Source organism: Onychostruthus taczanowskii, unplaced genomic scaffold (assembly GCF_017590055.1).
Source record: "Onychostruthus taczanowskii isolate IOZ18803 unplaced genomic scaffold, ASM1759005v1 scaffold41, whole genome shotgun sequence".
Taxonomy (NCBI): domain Eukaryota; kingdom Metazoa; phylum Chordata; class Aves; order Passeriformes; family Passeridae; genus Onychostruthus; species Onychostruthus taczanowskii.
Window position 1 is genome coordinate 2,924,145 of NW_024501571.1, and position 18,473 is coordinate 2,942,617.

General features: G+C 45.1%; 1 protein-coding gene across 1 annotated transcript; it reads right to left on the reverse strand.

The window, feature by feature from the left end:
* Positions 1-115: 115 nt before the first annotated feature.
* On the reverse strand, positions 116-16,271 carry MCM10 (minichromosome maintenance 10 replication initiation factor). The gene is made up of 19 exons (XM_041413435.1): positions 16,265-16,271; positions 15,367-15,687; positions 14,461-14,572; positions 13,148-13,284; positions 12,759-12,933; positions 11,889-12,054; positions 11,220-11,387; positions 9,832-9,948; positions 8,578-8,777; positions 7,550-7,650; positions 6,446-6,547; positions 6,230-6,347; positions 5,645-5,873; positions 4,686-4,845; positions 3,908-4,026; positions 2,926-3,039; positions 2,038-2,183; positions 1,793-1,835; positions 116-1,423 (listed from the first exon to the last, which is right to left on the reverse strand). Exons 1-19 carry the CDS (start codon positions 16,269-16,271, stop codon positions 1,340-1,342), a joined length of 2,619 nt encoding a protein of 872 aa, XP_041269369.1. The 3' UTR covers positions 116-1,339.
* Between the last annotated feature and the right edge of the window lie 2,202 nt (positions 16,272-18,473).

The following is an 18,473-nucleotide window of genomic DNA, read 5'->3' on the forward strand; positions in this document are numbered from 1 at the left end:
CAGACCACAAACCAGTTCCTTTTGGTGATTCAGCACTGAGCTTGTGAGAAAACAAAAGATGTTGAGGAAGCAACTCATCCTCTTCCTCAGAGAAATACCATGCAGACCCAGGGAGTGTTTTAATCTGTACTCTATTTATTCTGATTGAGCAATCCACAGAAGACGTTGCTAAGCAATGTCACAGTAACTGATTTTGTCCCCTGGCAGTGACACCCCACTCAGCAAAGGGTACCAACAGGAGACTGAAATGAATGCTACAGGCCAAGTTCCACCAACAAAAGCACCAGTAAGACATGACGGCTGCAGAATGCTGAGGTGAATCTGTCCAGTTGCTTCAAATGAAGTAACTTATTTCTCTTCCAGCCCCTCTGCAAGAAGAGGCATTGACAAGACCACTGGGACGAGTGAGATGTTCAGTGGCACTTTGATCAAATCACTAAGTTTAGGCACTCAAAAATATCCTGTGATCCTACTGGGCATGAGCTAGGGGCAGGAAAAGGCTCAGGTCCAGGAAAGGCTGGTTAAATGCCCCAGGCATCCCTACAGAGATGTGCTGTCAGAAAAATGCCTGTATGGAGAGAGCAGTTCTCAGGAGCCACCTCTTGGTCTGAGACAGCTACTGTTCCTATTTAAAACACCAGAAAAAGGGTAAAACCTTTTAAATATAATCACTCAGCTCTTTAAAACCACTCACAAAGTGGTGCCAGATTCATTAAAATGTTTTTCAAAGTGGGAGCTACAGGTCTGTAGCCACAAGAGCTCTGTAGTGTGGATGGTGTGGGGGACAGGGAGCTCTGAGTTTCCAGCATAAACACTGCTGGCTTGCAGGGCCAAAACCATGGAAGGGTTTGTAACAGGTAAGCCAAGGAAAAACTCAGGACATCTTTGACATCTATTTCTAAGGGTTCAGAGGAGTAATTTTGAAGTCAATGGAGAATGCTCTGTGCCTACAACCCTCTCACACCCCTTTTTGTCCAAGAGCTGAAGACAGCTTGGCATGAACATATCTGAGTATTAATTTATAAGTGCTTATGGAATCTACAGTCATTTCCATTCATGATGATTTGGCACCTGATAGTGAGGTCACTCTTGTGTTGTTAGCTGGAAGGAACAGGCACAACTGTGCATTGCACATGAAGTCTTACTCAGTCAATTAAAAAAAGATCAAAGTTCAATATCCATGCAGTGGCCTGCTGGACCCTTGGCAGATGATCTTTTCATCAAAAACTGATTCCCCTACTGATTCATCACTAAAACCTGAATCCTCTTGGCAGTCCAGTATAAATGTGTTTCAGACACAAAAATCCATCCATATGTTGTGAAAAAAATCAACTCCAGGTCACTTAAGACTATTGAGAAATTTTGGTTGTTCTTCTCCTCTTGGTAGAAGTGTTTCTCCACCAATCTTCGGACCTTTTTTCTCCTGGAAACATGAACCATGGAGAAAATAAGTTAAATGTGTGGTAGGCATCTCCCAAACACTTCTCTGGCAGGAATTGTGGAGGGCTAAATTACCCAACTAAGCATTGACAGACCCTCTAGGGACCTTGACATTTTGACTTCTTACAACTTTGTTCAAATGCCATTTCCCCATGGTTAAATAAAACAAAGCTTTGAGAACAGAAAGCAAAAAGTAGCAGTCCACTATAACACAGCCTGCAGGCACCTGTGTGCACCTGACAAAGTGCAGAGCTGTTGGCTTTGCTGGGAGCTGGTAGGGGCACAGAACCAAAGAGGGGGACAAAAGTACCACAGGAAGCAGCTGGATGCTGAGGTGCTCACTCACACTTACCTTTAGCATCCCATCTCGCTCCCACTTGAAGAGGCCACAGTTACTGAAAGATGAAGATGGCACGTGAGGAACACTGTGCTGTGTTTGACACAGTATGAGGGGATACCACAGCAGCCCCACACCCAGCCCATGCTCCTTGGCACAAGGGCTAACATTCCCCTTTTGGGACACGGTTATGTGACTCACAACAAGTTACTTGTGAAGGGAGGGTACCAAGTCACTGTTTCATGAGGCTCATTTCTTACCTGCAGGGCTTTTTTGGAAGCCTGTCAAGGGAAATAGCTCTGCTTCCACAAGGACATTTGAAAAATCTCTTGATGGCATCATGCCAGAGGTAGTTGTGGTTATCCTGCACGCAGGTCTCCAGAGGCTTGAAATAGGTGTAATTACACTGTCAGGGAGGAGAGAGAGAGTGTGTGAGACCTGTTCTGGGGACTGGAAACAGCTGAATGTTCAGAGGAAAGCATCCCTGTCCTCTCCCATCCTGAGGAGCCCAGCAGTTGGATCACCACCCCAGGCTTTGTCCCTGCTCCTAATGCCATCCTCCCCTTGCCAGCACCCTGTGGTCCTGCTCCCAGCACTTTATGAGACACAAGTGTCCCTCTGTGCTATCCCAAAACAGGTAGGGAAGGCAGCAAGAGAGAAAGTTCAGCAGGGGCTGAAACTTTGGAAGGGGGAGGTAATGCTTCCCTTCCTCTCAGTACATTTGGGACAGTCATAAAGCTCCACTCCTATTCCTGATGGCCAAGTCCCTGGAAATGCAGATAGAGGATTCACACATCTATCTACCTTAACGTTTTCAAGGACTTTGCTTATTTTTTCATAAGATATGGGGAACTGAGGGTCCTGGTACAAAGCACTTCATGGAAGCAATGGAGAAATTCAGGACAGCAATACTCATGGAACCACTGGCATAAGCACTGAGCTGAGATGTTGAGCACAGCACTGAAGCCTTGCCCTGTCTCAGTCACTCTGTGCACAGGCTGCTCTCAGCAACAGGCATAAGGAACAAAACATCAATCCCTGCACTGGACCACAGCCAAGAGAGTGACAGATGGGAGTCTGCAGGACAGTCCTGCACCATTTTGTAGAATTCCACTCCCCTGCTGGTACCCTGGCTCCCCTTCACTCACTGTTTTACATGTCACAACTCTGCATTTCACTGCTTTAATGTTCCTCATCTTCTCTTCCAGTTCTTCCTTTTTCACCAGTGGCTGAAAGTATTTCTCCTGCAGTTCAGCCTCAACCTGCAGGGCACACAAAATGGGTTGTGAGGACACGGAGGGGAGAAGGCAATCCATAAATGGGTCTAGGGCAAATTATTATCAGGTCTGCTTAAAGCAGACTGCAGTCTGGGAGAAGGGAAACACAACATCTCTCGTGTTTCAAACAGTCCATTATTGTACTGTGCTGTAGCTCACCAGCACTGACACGAGCCACCTCTGACATGCATAAGTGGGAAGGTTTAACAGCAGCAGGAAGTACTGAAATGAGCACATACCATGAGGACAGTGCAGAGAGAAGTCAGGTAGGCAGAGGGAATTAATAGGTTCTTAGCCAAAATGTTACTCCCTGGAATACCTTAAAACAACTCTGACTTCATGCCAGTAAGTGTCCATGACAAGAGCCTTGTGCTGTTGGAGGTGCTGTAACCCTGGGGAAGTGCTCAGCAGAGACCCCCAGTGTGACCAACCCAACCTCTCAGCTCTCCAGGGCACCTGATGGCATTTCACAGCTGACATGAGCCCCAGATGAAGGTGGCAGCTGGCTTTATGTGGCCAAGATGTCAAATAATGAGGGACAAAATAGGCATGTGGCTCATTTGATTTTAAGGCAGAGGGATTTCTTTGATTATCCACCAATAGGAAACTTCACTGATTCTTCCACACACAACAAAAAAACTGGTGTCACCTGGCAACATGACCTTACCCTGGCAATGGCAGCAGTGCTGACTTGCAGGCACTGTGCCCTGTGTGCCCACAGACACCCAGCCCTACTCCTTGGGACAGTCTGGAGCCTGTGAGATGTTTGGGTGCCTGCTTCTTGCTGAAATAATGAGGAGTCCAGTCAGGTCCCCATTCTAAGCCCTCAGTCACAGCTGGATGGAGGCCATACCTCTTTTAGAACATCTGTGTGCATGGACTTGGCCTTCAGGATTTTCTGGAACTCTTCTGACTCCAGATAGGCCAGCTGCTCACGCTGTTTCTTTTGGGCAGGTTCCAGTTCATCCATTTCTAGGGAGAAAAAAAGGGTCAGTCCTACAAAACAAGGCACTGAGGGCTAAAACTTGCTTACTGCAGGAGATTTTGGAAGTCTCAGGTCTCTCAGGCAGATGTTCAGGTCAAACAGCAGCCTTTCATAGTTTGGGAACTTGAAAACAAGTTCAAATATGGCTTCAGAAAAAATAAAAGTATTTTTTAGAAATAACATTGCATCTTCTCTCAAAGCACTGTACTAGGAATTTTCACATTAGTCCCAGGAGTGCAAGCAGTGTTCCCTCACTGACTGATGAAGAAACTTTAAAGGGAATTAAACAATTCATCCAAGATCACACAGTAAATCATGAGCAGGCAAACTCAAGTTCCCACAAAAAATTCGGATACCTTCCCAGGTGGCAGGGTTCTTGTTTTCCCTTGGTGAAGTCAGCCTTGCACTGCAGAGTGCAGAAGAAAGGGAACAGAGATGAACACAGGGAGCTATCAGAGACTACATCTTACACTTTTCCACAGGGTTAGAGATTTTTTCTTCTTTCCAACAAACCCTTGAAGTTCCAAACAGACATAACTCGGCCTCTTTTTAGTACAGCAATTAAGTCCTTAACCCAGAGCAACTCCTGCTCTGTCAGTAGGACAGAAGCACATTTTTTTCTGTTCTAGAAGCTAACAGTACATACCATTGTCTGCTTCTGCACCTTGTGGCTGAGCAGCATTTTTCTCAACTCTTTCAACAATTTCTAGGACATCCTCAGCATCGGTCCGCTTCCTCTTGATACTGTTTGGGTCTGTTTTAGGAAGAATCTGCCCTTTTGCTCGTAGTCGTCGTATTGCAGCCAGCTAGAAAAGAGGAAAGAGCAGGGGAAGAGTGGCTGACCTGTCTGGCCCCCAGCTCCTACTTCCAAGGAAGGCTGTCAGCTGGAAGAGAGAACATCCACTGGCCTGAGCAGGGAGCTGGCTGGAGAGAGGCCCTACAAATTCCCAGCTCTGACATACACCTAACCTTCTGTGAATTCCCAAACCAGAAAATCACCTCTCCATAGGTGTTACCAGGCCTGGTGTCTCTGCAGCTGAGCTTTACCTGCTTCACAAATCAGTGTTTTTCAGAGAAATCAAATCACTTGAGATTTTCCACATAAATTAATAATAATTAGGAATAGAAAATTTATTACAACTATTCCTTCTCATACTCCCAGAATGCTAAGACTTCCTCATTCTAACTGGAAAAGTTTTTTGACAAACAAGTGAACTTATTTCTGCCAAAAAAAGAGGCAGTCTGTTTTGGCTGGAAAACAAAATTATCCAGACTCATGACACAACACAACGCTACCAGTTGCTTACCTACCTGTCAAACAGAAAACACCTGCCATACACTGCACTAGCAGTGCCAGAGTTTAGCACTCCAGGGATTTTAGGCACAAATCCTTTAAGAGATTGACTGAAGGCAAGATGGCAGCATGGACTTTGGCACTGACAGCTATCAGGAACCACAGGTATCCTGTGTGCTGGAATATAGGCCAGTGTGATCCCTCAAATGAGAAACTTCACTAACACCAGAACTGAGCTGACTCCTCTTCTACCACAAACCAAGTTCCCCTTAACCTCTCTTTAGTACTTAAAAGATCCAAAGAGCTGGTACCTTTTTGGCTTCTGCCAGGCTGTCTAGCTTTGGCCTTGAAGGAGGAGACTTGTCAAAGAAGAGGATATCTTCTCCTTCTGAGAAGCCTGTACCTAGCCTGGGCCTTTGAGGAGTTGACATTTTTGCAGCTTTGGGAAACTCTGCCCCAGGCACTGGGGAATGGAGGGAGGTCTGTCTGGAGGAGGATGGGAGAGCAGGAGTGCTGGCTTTATCTGTGTTCTGGAGAAACCTTGTAAGACAAGAATAGTTCATTCGATTAGGGACAAGTCAGAGATAGAATGGTTTAAGAAACAAATAGGAGGGAATGCAGACTATGATTTTTTACTATTTGGCTTTTGATTGCTAAAAGAAACACACAGCAATTTTGGTATTCAGGAGAAGAAAACAAGACTGGTAAAGGACTCACTGGGTCACTAAAATCAAAAGTGACTTGAACAAGTCACCAGAAGGAGTGAATGACCAATTGTTTTCAAAGCTAAAATCAGAGCTCTAGAGGCATCACACAAAGCTGAGAAGAAGTGAAAACACAGCTATCCTTATGGATACAGTAGCAGAACCCTTCCTGTGAAAGCCCCTGTGTCTTACCGCCTCTGAATCTCTTCAGATCGCTTTTTTCTGGCCTCCAGCAATTTCTGTTTCTGTTGCTTGATCAGTGCTGAAGCAGAGATAGACTGGAAATTTGCCCCTTGCTTCTTTTCAGCATCTAGAAAAAAATAATAAAGCAAAATAAAAAGCCACTTTGTTCAGAAGGAGGTAGAGTGTTTTTAGGAGTGGGTCTTCCTTCAGGCAAAAGGACAATACCTGTTTTGGTCCAGTGTTTGGAGAGGTTTCGTGCTCCAAAAGTTGGCTGTGCCAGCAGTTCCCTGAATTCTTCAGAACATTGCATGGGTCTCTTTGCTGCACCTGAGTGGAAGAGGCAGAAATACAACAGATTTGACATGAGGAAGGGAAGCAGGCCTGGCTTTTGAGATGTAAAGTTGTCTAGGTTGGAAGAAACCCTTGCAGGTCAGCTGACCACTTCCTCAAAGCAAGACCAACCTTTACATTATATTTGGCTGCCCAAGGTCTTGTCATTTGTCACAGACATTTCTATCCCTTCAGCATCTCAATCACTCAGCTCCTCATCAGCTTGGGCTCTCTGTGTTACTCCCACCATTCCCATTTTTAGGATGCTTGACAGTCCTGAAGGCTCCACACTTCATCCCTGATGATGCTAAAAGCTGTATGGACATACACTATGTTGTCTGAAATGAAGGCAACTAACAGATGGAACTGAAAGATGTAAATAAGACTGAGTGGTACCTAGAAGACAGTTTGAATAATCTGTCACCTGCTATCCAAGGAGCATAAAGAGTGTAAAATTAAATGCTTTACAGAAACCAAACAGAGGCAGGGAAGACTGATGACATCCCAAGGGCTACAAAAGGAACATGCTTTGACAGAAAAGAAAAGCACTAGAAACAAGGTGGGTTTTCAGAGGTTGCCTGCATTGCAGACCTGACTGATTTATACTTCGTATTCCTTAGAAGCTTTCAAGGTGACAGAAATAATTTATTTTAATCAAATAAAATAAATCCTTTGGTTCAAAGTTCTTGAAACTTCCAATTCCCATTAATCTGGCAAAGATCTTCTGTCACTGTCCAAAGACAGAACAGGAGACTTTATCTGGGGGCAGTGATGAAAAAAAGATGCATGAAGCCACACAGTTGCTTATTACATTTGCCTTGAAACTGTGATCTCAAGAGGGAAGAGGAGTTTTGACCAGCTGAGGAAGCTGCCTGCAAATGACCCCTTCTGAACAAAGTGACTGCCAGGTTCAGTCAGTGACAGAAGGCCCTGGGACACATCTACACATCAAGCTGGAAACACCTAAAGAGTGAAGAGACTGCTTGAGCAATTGGGTACCAATTTTCTGCCTGGTTTCCTGGACAATTGCATCAGATCCTCTCACGACCAGGTTGGAGAGAGTGGTTTGAATCTTCCTTTTCGGCACAGCAGCTGATGCACTGGAAAGAGGAAACAAATCCAGAACATCAGAGTTTTCCCGTGCTTAGAGCAAGGACAGAAGCCTGAATACTAGCCCAGTAGAACAACAAAACTCCAGCCACCCTAAAGGGCCAGCTGTCTGTTTTTTGGAAGGATGTGAATTTAAATCTAAATTCCAGCATAATGTTTAGGATCTCCCATTTCTCCCTTTGTTGAGATATGTATTTCCTATGCATTGCAGGAAAACTAAACATAGATCAAAGCTTTGCTTTGCTCACAGGTTGTTCCAGGGATGGAAAGGAGGTTGGAATTGCTTCATTACTGTAGAGTCACACCAGGTATCAGAGGGCAGTGGTAAGGGAATAAAAGCTGTGTCCAAGCATAGGGCTGGATCCAGCTGTGATCCAGCTCTTTCCACATCTGTCTTCATGGGATTTGGATAAAGGACCTGGCCCCTATGAGATGCATACTGATCTTGGTCAGTCCTGTTTCCTCATTAACCCAGAGTGACACTGTATTATTTCAGCCAGGGAAGACATGAGGAGATACAGCAAACACTGACTCTGGGATTAAATGCAGTAAGCTTTAAGAAAACACAGTTACAATCTCAGAGACTCGAATGCTTGGGATCTCATGATCTCCAAGTCCATTAATCTACTGAAATACAAAGCTGCCTGGCTTCACACCACAGTATTAATGTAGAGGTTAAAACAACCCTTACCACATCTTAGTACCAACTTAAAATTTTCCTGTCAAACAGCAGCTCTGTTACCCCATGTGGCCAGTGGGGTTATGCCAAGTGTGGGGCTTTATTCCTGTCTGGTGAATGTAGTTAAGGCAAAGGCATTCTCTAAATGCATAGACTCCCTTAGACATAGCTTCAGGCTCCCTCGTGTATGTGAGGGAAATTCTGTTCAAAAGCAAGGGAAATAAATGGTTTATCTTACACTGAGGCTGCATATGCTGCTGAAGAGACTCCTCCATAGTAAAACCCATCCTGACACAGCCTCTCCTTCAAAGTGGGATTTTTCCGACCAACTTTTTTGGGAATGCGGCCACCAGAAAAGGTGGACTGCAGATCTGCCCGCTTCGAGCTGAGCTTCTTGTACTGGGACTGGATGTGATACTGGCAGTATTCACAGTCATTCTGAAAAGGAATGGGAGAAGCCTGTTACAGAACACCAGCAATTACAATTTCCTTCATTCCTCTCACCCACGTGCATTCTTGTATGGCTCAAATGAAGTAACATCTCTACTCTGGTACTCCAGCATTTGATCAACTACACGAAAAAAAATGCCCATACTCAAGCAATAAAAAACAAAGCCAAAATTGCCTATACTAATCACTGGAAATAACCTTGTGCATCAAGGAATTTTAAGGCCATTCCTTGAAGTAAGTCCATTTCCCATCCAGGACCTCTTGCCCAGATTCTGTATTCTTGACCCTACTCAGTTTTACGTACTGTATGCACAGCCTCCTCCTGGAGTGGGTCTGCAGTCACAGACTTGACTGGCTACAAGTACCATCTGTATTTTTCTTCTTCCCACTTCCCACACTTCCAGCTCCTCCCCAGTTCTTCATTCCTTAATTTTTTCTCCTCCTTCTGGCACCCTACTATCTGCACAACCCTTCTGACTCAGACAAGGTTCCTTTCAGGTATCACAGCATCACCACAGCAATAAAGTAACATAATTCACAAGTCCTTTTAACTAGCACAAGTCATTAATGTCCTAAAAGAAGGATCCCAAAACTTTTTTGTCTCATTTCGGGTGCCCTACATTCAGGTGTAAGTATCCTAACAGCTTGCAGGTATGCTGGACAAGGGAGCTCATTGGGTGAAAATCATTCCAAAACACAGCCATTCCAAAAAAAACATCTTGTGTTGTTTTTCTCTGGATGAGTTTTCTGGTGCAGTGCATGGAAGCTTGCACTGGAGCAAAGGAGAGTGAAAGGGTGTGGCATCATGGTTCAATACCATCTCCTTTCACTGCAGCACCAGCCTTGCATTCAGGGAAATCCCCTGCACAATGACAACACAGAAACAGCTCCTATGGGTTCCATTTCTCACTTTCTCCACCCACTTGAGTTAGTTGCAATTCAAGATCCAGAAACAAGTAAAAAAAGTCAGAGTATCAGTACAAAATCAGCAGCCAGATTTTCACCAACAGCTTAGGAATACCCTGGCTACTGAGATACAGACCAAGTTCACAATCTGTGCACAAGGATCACCGTTCTTCTTCCTGGCTTTGCAGGTGCCCATATCCAGAGCTTCTCCCATGAGGAGGATCTTCTGGGGATGGTCAACGGACAAACACACCTAGACAGAAATCAGAACACTCTGGATAGGCTCTTTCTAGATGTCACTGGTTTGTCTCTGATCTGGGTCATACCTCTGGTATTAACAATGCAGTCTTAAAATGCAGGCCTAGCTTAAGAAAGCTGTGTGAAAGGCATTTGAGTTCTATGCTCAGAGCCTCAGGAAACCAAAAAACACCTAAGGCACTTCTAATTGTGCTGTAAATGATCCTGTACAGCTCTTGGCTCTGATACCATCATGACCCCCACATCCAGCAAGGGATGAGAGGAAGAGCTGTACCAGGGCTTTCTGTTCTCCAAATGTCTTGGTCCAATCAAAATTGAGTCCTGTGCAAGAAGAGTGTCTGCTTCACACCACCAAATACAGCAGGGACTGGGTCTGTAGCCAAGGGACAATTTCAGAAGTCAGATTTAATGCAGTAATAAATGGGAACATTTTAGCTAGGAAGAGCCATTCTTGACAGTTAAATGCAGCCCTCCTATTAAATCTGGTGTGCCTTTCTGCTCGCCAACGGGACTATCTACTGCTTATTCATGCTAATTTAAGCAATTATATAGCTTAAAAGACAATTAATGAGAGCCTTAATTTTTCTATTTGGAGAATTTAACATGCAGAACACTACATGATCAGCTACTAGACTGAAATTCCCCTTGACAGAAGTAACTGGAAACAGGTTCCATTCCAGTGCAATTAAAAATATATTAATTTATTAGCAAAATGAAGCAAACTTAAATGTTTTTCATGTTCTGCATTTATAAATAATCGATTAAACAAGTGAACTACTATGTATCAGCTGACATACATTTACATGTTTTTTTAATAAATCAAATATTGCTGCCTCTGTTGTGATTTTTGAAGCAGAAACATTTTGTAATCGTATCTCATGCTTGAATTAGAAGAGAGAAAATGTGGTGCTCCACCTTTTTCAGCTTTGAGCGACCTCTAGGCTGAAACAGGTGTTACACTGAAGTAGCTGAATAAACTGAAATGAAAATACACTCTATATTTGTGGAAGAGCCAACTGCTACCGAGAGCAGATTAAAAACTGGAATAAACTCTGGGTTTAAATGGTTAATAGGACTTCTTGAAGTTCAGTTTTCCAGGAGGCCAGGAGCAGATACACACCGTGCAACTACCTGAATGCAATTCCAACTGTGGGGCAGACTGCTGCAATTTCAACCTGAAGATGTGCTATAAAGTGAAATCTCAGCCAAATATGAAAAGGTTCAGCTATAGGTTTTTATCTCCAGCTGAATGAAAAATCCTCTCACCTCATCTGAGCCTTCTTTAGGTTTCATGGGGTTGGCATTGAGCAGGCCAATGACGGTGCCTTGGTCGGTCTTCCAGTGCTCCTTGTGGACTTCTCCAAACAGGAAGAGCGAGACGCACTCACCGAGGTCCCGCAGGTCGTTCAGCCGCCAGATGCTGAAGGTCCTGCCCTGGAACACATTCCCTTTCCTTTCAGCCGACTGCATCCCCTCTGGCTGTTTCTTTTAAAGAGCTATTCTGACTTGCCCCCTCCCAAGGTTTTCATGATTTAGAAAAGCACAATTTGTAATCTCAGTAGAGCTTACATACAGTACCCTCCAGCCATCCATGTTGCCAGTTTCTGGGGTCAAAAAAGGCCAAAATAGCAAATAATGCTGCTACTACCAACCTTTCTGATATCAAAGCTGGGCAGCACACTTGTTTGTTGAATAAAGAGGTTTTTACCTCACTGAACTCACAAAACCATGGCCTATCCAGATCACTTTAATCAATGACTTTCTATAGGCCACAAACAATACTGGATAAAACCAGACAAGCCAAGATCTTTGCTACAGAAATTTTCCATTAACTACATAAATTGGCTGATTAAGCTGAAGATCTAGGGAAGTTTCTCAGGAAAGACCACCAGCATTTCACTTGAACTGGGCAAGGGATACAATGAAGTTACTTACAGTATTTGCACTCTGAGGAGTGACCTTCTTCACTATGACTCCAAATGTTACCCAGTCTATTTCCTCCAGATTTTCAGTAGCAAGTTTGTTCTTCAGCTGAGACAGTCGGATGAGCTTCCTGTTAGCCATTTTCCTGTCCATTTCGGCTGAAGACACGCGGGGTTTTCTAGATCCAGTGAAAGCAAGTAAAAAACAACACATCCATTGGCACAAATGGACATTCAAAACCAACCAGCACTTCCCTGGGGAGACTACATCTTGCTGCAAAACACCTCTGTGCCTTGCTTCACCCTGAGGTCACTTGAAATGAAACCCCCCCATAACAGAAAGCTACTGATGACACTGTTTTTGTCCAAATAGCTGCATGGCAACTCAGGCCCTAGCCTACATTAACTCTGCTCATTTCAGACTAACCAAGAATGGCCGACTGAGCTGGGGGTACAGCTCGGGTTCTGGTGAGGACACCGTGAGGATTCGGAGTCCTCTTGTGGCCACAGTGAGTATAGGGATGCTGAGTGGCTCCTGAGGCTTCTGTGTGCAGCAAGAACTGGCTCAACAGGAGCTCAGCTGGGCTTTGTGCACGGCCACTGCTTCCCTGCTCTGCCACTGAGATATCCCAGGGAAGGCAGTGCTAATGAAATTAGAGCCTTTCTGTTAGAAAAGAGCACAAGTGAATACAGAAACATGGTACTAAGCCAAAAGTCAATGTTACATGATTACTGACCAACCAGCCAGTGCTGTGGCTTTGTGTTAGACCCCTTCATGACAAGTGACCACCCCTTCATGACTAAGCCACATATATACATTGTGTTTTCTTTGCCTTTACTGGAGGGGTTGTCCCCAGACAGGGCTCAGAGCTGGGCTGCTGACCTTAATCTCAATCCTGAGAAGGTTTCCACAGACACTGGCTGTGTGGTTGCACTGGAGCATGCAGGCACGTGAGGAGTCTTCTCTCTGGTCACCTTACCGGGTGTGCTCCCTACGGCAGACTTGAGAGGCTGGAACGCCAGACTGAGGACTTGGCGTGGAGGGGGAATCTTGTTCTCTTTAGCAGAAGAAAAAAGACATAGCTCCCATTACAAAGAATACAATAATTAACTTAATAATTAATTAACAAGCTCTCTGCCACTGTGACCAGATCACTCTTGGTGCACTGAGTAGTGTAACACTGTCCTGGATGTGTCCACACCACTGCTGGGAACTATAAGGTTTCGACAGAAGCTCAGTGTCTTTAGTAAAAGGTAGACTGAGAATGGTACCTGCTGAGGATGCTTTGGATTTCTTCATTCCTTGCTTGGCTGGTGGTAAAGGATTGCCCAGCTGGGCTGAGAAGCATGGTGACTCCTGCAGCTTCTGAACTTTCCTTTCCTTTAAGGGTGGACAGGGAGATTTACCTGGCCAAGGGAACAAAAAACTATGAGACTTCAGGATCTGGACTCACACTCTAAGCAGTGTTCCAAACTGTAATTCCTGAATAACAAGTCCAAGTCACTGCCCCACATGGAAACCTTTCAGCCAAGTTGTCAGCTGAAATAGCACCAAAGACTCTTCCCCATGACAACTTAAGACTTTGGATGTCACTGCAACCTCAAAGCTGTGGAAAGTAGAAACATCCCCTGTTTTGCAATCTTTCCATGAAGTTTCATTACAACATCCAGCACACTATAGCAACAAACACAGCTGAATATTCTGGGTGTACCAACATCTGTCAGTACAAAGGGACACCTCCAGAACAGTCAGGAGCACTTAGTCATGGAACCTGTCCAATGTAGAATTAATCCATGATGCAGAGACCAAAACTGATTTAATCTGTAGCTGTAAGAAACAACCTGTCTGTGAATACACCAGACCACCATTCCTCCTTGCTACTTTAGGATTATTTTACGTTCTGCCTATAAACTCACATGGGTAAGCCAATAAATCATAAATCCATTTAATTAGTTTCATTACCAGGAGTCTTCTTCTCAGGGCCTGAACTGGATTGCTGCCCAAGAGCAGTCTTCTGCAACTGCTCCTGTAATGTCTTCATCTGTTCTTGCAATTTTCTCAGCTCAGCTAGGAAAGAAAGGAGAAGAAAAAGGATAATAAGACAGCAGGAAGCCATTGCACACAGGGATTTATAAGATCCCTGGAAGTCTGGCAGTTCTACTGCATCATGGAAACTCAAGGGAAGACTTGAGTCATAATGCAGATTTACTTCATTCTGCATAGCTCATAGTGAAGGCAAACTTTTCTATACAGCCTGGAGCTGGGTCCTCTCATAAAAATATTTTACTTCATTATGGTGTGTTCCTTCCCATGTTGAATACAACCTTCCTGCTCACCATAAGACAACTGAAATGGCTGATGATTGCACTCCTTAAGAACAGTCAGGAGCACTTAGTCATGGAACCTGTCCAATGTAGAATTAATCCATGATGGAGAGACCAAAATTTAATCTGTAGCTGTAAGAAACAACCTGTCTGTGAATACACCAGACCACCATTCCTCCTTGCTACTTTAGGATTATTTTACGTTCTGCCTATAAACTCACATGGGTAAGCCAATAAATCATAAATCCATTTAATTAGTTTCATTACCAGGAGTCTTCTTCTCAGGGCCTGAACTGGATTGCTGCCCAAGAGCAGTCTTCTGCAACTGCTCCTGTAATGTCTTCATCTGTTCTTGCAATTTTCTCAGCTCAGCTAGGAAAGAAAGGAGAAGAAAAAGGATAATAAGACAGCAGGAAGCCATTGCACACAGGGATTTATAAGATCCCTGGAAGTCTGGCAGTTCTACTGCATCATGGAAACTCAAGGGAAGACTTGAGTCATAATGCAGATTTACTTCATTCTGCATAGCTCATAGTGAAGGCAAACTTTTCTATACAGCCTGGAGCTGGGTCCTCTCATAAAAATATTTTACTTCATTATGGTGTGTTCCTTCCCATGTTGAATACAACCTTCCTGCTCACCATAAGACAACTGAAATGGCTGATGATTGCACTCCTTAGCATAAAGAAGTACTTCCTTATATAATCAAATACACAGCCTGGACACAGGAAAGCTGTGGCCAGCTCTGCTTCCACAATGACTTCCACACTGGTAGGGCAGAACCTCCTGTCAGTAATCCTGAGGGGGAAGGAACTGGTGTGCTGGTGAAAGATGCCAGGATGGTGTCTGATGCCCTGAAGACTGAGGGCCCAACATTGCTCTTCATCAGACAAGGCACAGGCACACAGGCAACCTTCCCTATACTGCTCAGCACAGCTCTGTTAGTCTCCCTGGCTTACTTAAGTCCTCTGTCTTTCTTTTGGGAAAACTGGTTTGGTGAGTTTGGCCACTGGATGCTGAAAACTGAACTTAGAAACTTTCACAAGGCCTTTCAGTATTTCCTCTCCAGCCATCATCAAGAAGGGGCAGGCAATGCCTCCTGCCTGTTAGCTTTCTAGAGACAGAACACATCAAACGAAACAGATCAAAGATGGTGTTGCAGAAACCTTGAAGTTCTTCATTGGTTTTCTCCTTTGCCTGACTGGGAGCTGAAGTGGGGACAGCTTTCTGTGCCTCCTCCTCTTCCAGCAGGTCATCTACATCTCCAAACAGTGTAGCCAAGTTCTCCTTCTGCTCATCAGTCATGCTGTCCTCAGCATCAACCTCCTCAGTGTAGGATGCATCATCTTCTGCATCAAAGAGCTCATCGTACTCATCTGGTTTTCCATCTTCATCCTCAGGAGCATCCTCCTCCTCAGGAGAATGCCTCTCCTCAGTTGCTTCATTTTCTTCCAGAAGGGAAGCCAACAGATCCAAGTCATCATCAGCTAAGGCAAAAATGAGACTCAGAGTTATTTCTGTCAAGTTAGAAAAAAGCAGCTAAGGAATAAACATCCAAGACACCTTGATTACAAGCTAATGACAACTGAAACTAAATCAGAGCAGCAAATAGCATTAAAAAAAAATATATATATATATTTCAGGTTTAACTAAAGGCATCTAGAGCAGCTTCTGGCTGTGAGGCCAGATGGAAATATAGTTGCAGATGCTCTCAGCTTATGGCACTGGCTGGCAAGTCAGCAGAAAACTTGCCAGCTACTCAGCACTGGCTTTTCCTCCTATGCAGTTCCTTGAACAGCAGCTGCTGTTACACAGAAAAGCCTGGAACCTGTAAACATGTAGCCAACAGAGACACTCATGTGGCTTTTGCCAAAGGAAGGGGAAGAGGGATATGCAAGGCAGGCAACAAAGCACATCCTCGGATACAGTGTGCTCCTGGAAAAACGCAGAGAACAAAGAAAGAGGGACAAAAACGGAGAAGAGATAAGTACAGAGAGAAGAATGGGACAGACAGAGCAGAAGTGAAAGTCTGAGCAAACCAAGAAACTGAATTTTCTCCCTTACCGTCCATAGTTTCACCAGGATTTCTTCAAGAGCCCCTCAAGACAAAATATTCTGTTATGGGGAGAACAGAAGTGATACTGTTAAAGATACACATACCGTATCTAGAAATATATATTGTGTTCAGGCTCTTTGTTTCACAACTTGCAATCTACCAGCTTGGTTTTGTTTACAGCCACAGATGAGAACTCCACTCAATTTAAAACCCTCACACACAGCTTCTGCATCAAAAGTCTGACCCATGCTGAATCTGCTGCAGTGTAAGGACACTACTTTTATAAAAAAAGCTCATTACAGACACAGAATTTAAGAAATGCCTACCACATTCTCATAGTAATAACCATTTCCACCTCACCTGATTACACTGAGTACGCCATAATTACAACTAGCATTTAACTAGTTATTAAAGTTTAACAGTGGTTATTATCAAAGTGTACATTCTGCATTTCTCACAGCTTCTCCATGGGTCCGTGGAAAAAAAATCAGCACGGACGGACATGAATGGGCCAGGGAAGCTTGGATAAGAAAGATGGGATATCCACTGAGGCCAAATGAGTCACAAACTCGAAACCGTGCTTACAGACTTCCTGCTGCAGAATCTTTTGTTTCGCCCGCTTTTGCTAGTTTTCTCATGTTCCAAAACATTCATTTTCAGCAACACTGCTTAACTCGCACGAGCAGGCAAGGCCGCCGCGGACCCCGCGCTTTTCCCCTCACGCTTCTCCGCTCGGCCGCCTCCCTCACCCAGTAGAACCCCGACCTCCTGCGGGGCTCCCCGACTCTCGGCTCCGTGTGCCCGGGTCGCTCCGTGTGCCCGAGGATCTCTCCGTGTGCCCGAGGATCGCTCCGTGTGCCCGAGGATCGCTCCCCGTGCACCGCTCTCCTCACACACCCCGCTCACCGCCGCGCGCGCCGCCGGTACCCGCCAGAATTCGGACCGACCCCGCCCCTTCCCGCGCATGCGCGTACGCGCCATCTTTAGTGCTGGCAGCCGCGGCGCTGCCCGGCGCCATCTTGGCTGTGGGCGGGAGGAGGAGAAAGGGTGGGCGCCCGCTGAGGCGTGGCGATGGCGGCCTGGGGATCGCAGAGTCTATGGGATTGGAAAAATCCTGTCGAGTCCAACCTATAACAGATCACCTCCTCTCAACTAGATCACGGCACTGACTGTCACGTCCGGACTTTCTTTAAACATCTGCAGGGACGGTCACTCTACCAATGTCGAATCACCCTTTCTGCGAAGAAACTGCTCCCACTGTCCAGCCTAAACCTCCCCTGCTGCAGCTTGAGGCCATGTCCTGTCATGCTGTTGCCTGGGAGAGGAGCCCGACACCCACCTGGCTACCTCCTCATCAGTTGTAGAGTGAAAAGGCCTCCCCTGAGCCTCCTTTTCCCCAGGCTGAGCCCCCTCAGCTGCTCCTCCTCAGACTCGTGCTCCAGCCCCTTCCCAGCCCCACTGCCCTTCTCCGGCCACTCCCCAGCCCCTCAGTGCCCTTCCTGGGCTGAGGGGCCAGAACTGAACAAGGGATTAAAGTTGTGGCCACATCAATGCCCACAACAGAGCGAAGAATCACACCCTTGGTTCTGCTGGACACATTATTCCTGATAGAGGCTCTGGGTGAGCCCATTTAGCTGCAGAGTTGCCCGTGTCTGGGCAGAGTGGCCTCAGGAAGGGGTCACAGCAGGTGCCATCCTCATCAGGAAAACCTGAACAATGTCAACACTTGTTTTACACCCCCAAGTTCAATCCTTGTTATCTTCATATAGAGTGGACAAAATTTTGTAGGTTGGTTAGTTTTTCTTTGGTACAACTGTAATTCTGTGAAAAATAGGTCTGAGGATGTACAAGCTCATTGCTGGACTGCAGTTAGTAATGACAGCAAAAAATAATTTTCTGTGTAACATGAACAGGTTTCTGTGTATTGTGGCTTTATTCTTTGCAGTTCCTTGCCCCTCCTGATTTGTACTATTAGACCTGCTCTTCTATCTCTCTATGAAGACCTATTTCACCTAATGCCCGTGTTTTCCTGTTAGCACTCCTGTGCTAACATCCCTTCTCTGAAACCTCCTCAGATGATTCATTCTGATTTGACAAATGCGTAAGTTATTCCTTCTTTGCCCTTTTACATTGATTTTCTGTGTTTTCATTAAGGTTAATACTTCTCAGATGAAATCAGCTCTATTATTCTGTTAGTTTGCTTCTGGCCCAGCAGCA

Coding starts and splice junctions, on each gene's coding strand:
- MCM10 (XM_041413435.1), bottom strand. Junction 14,573..15,366: donor AACCAATGAAGAACTTCAAG/GTTTCTGCAACA, acceptor TTTCTTTCCTAG/CTGAGCTGAGAAAATTGCAA. Junction 3,040..3,907: donor ACACAGATGTTCTAAAAGAG/GTATGGCCTCCA, acceptor TGTGCCCTGCAG/GTTGAGGCTGAACTGCAGGA.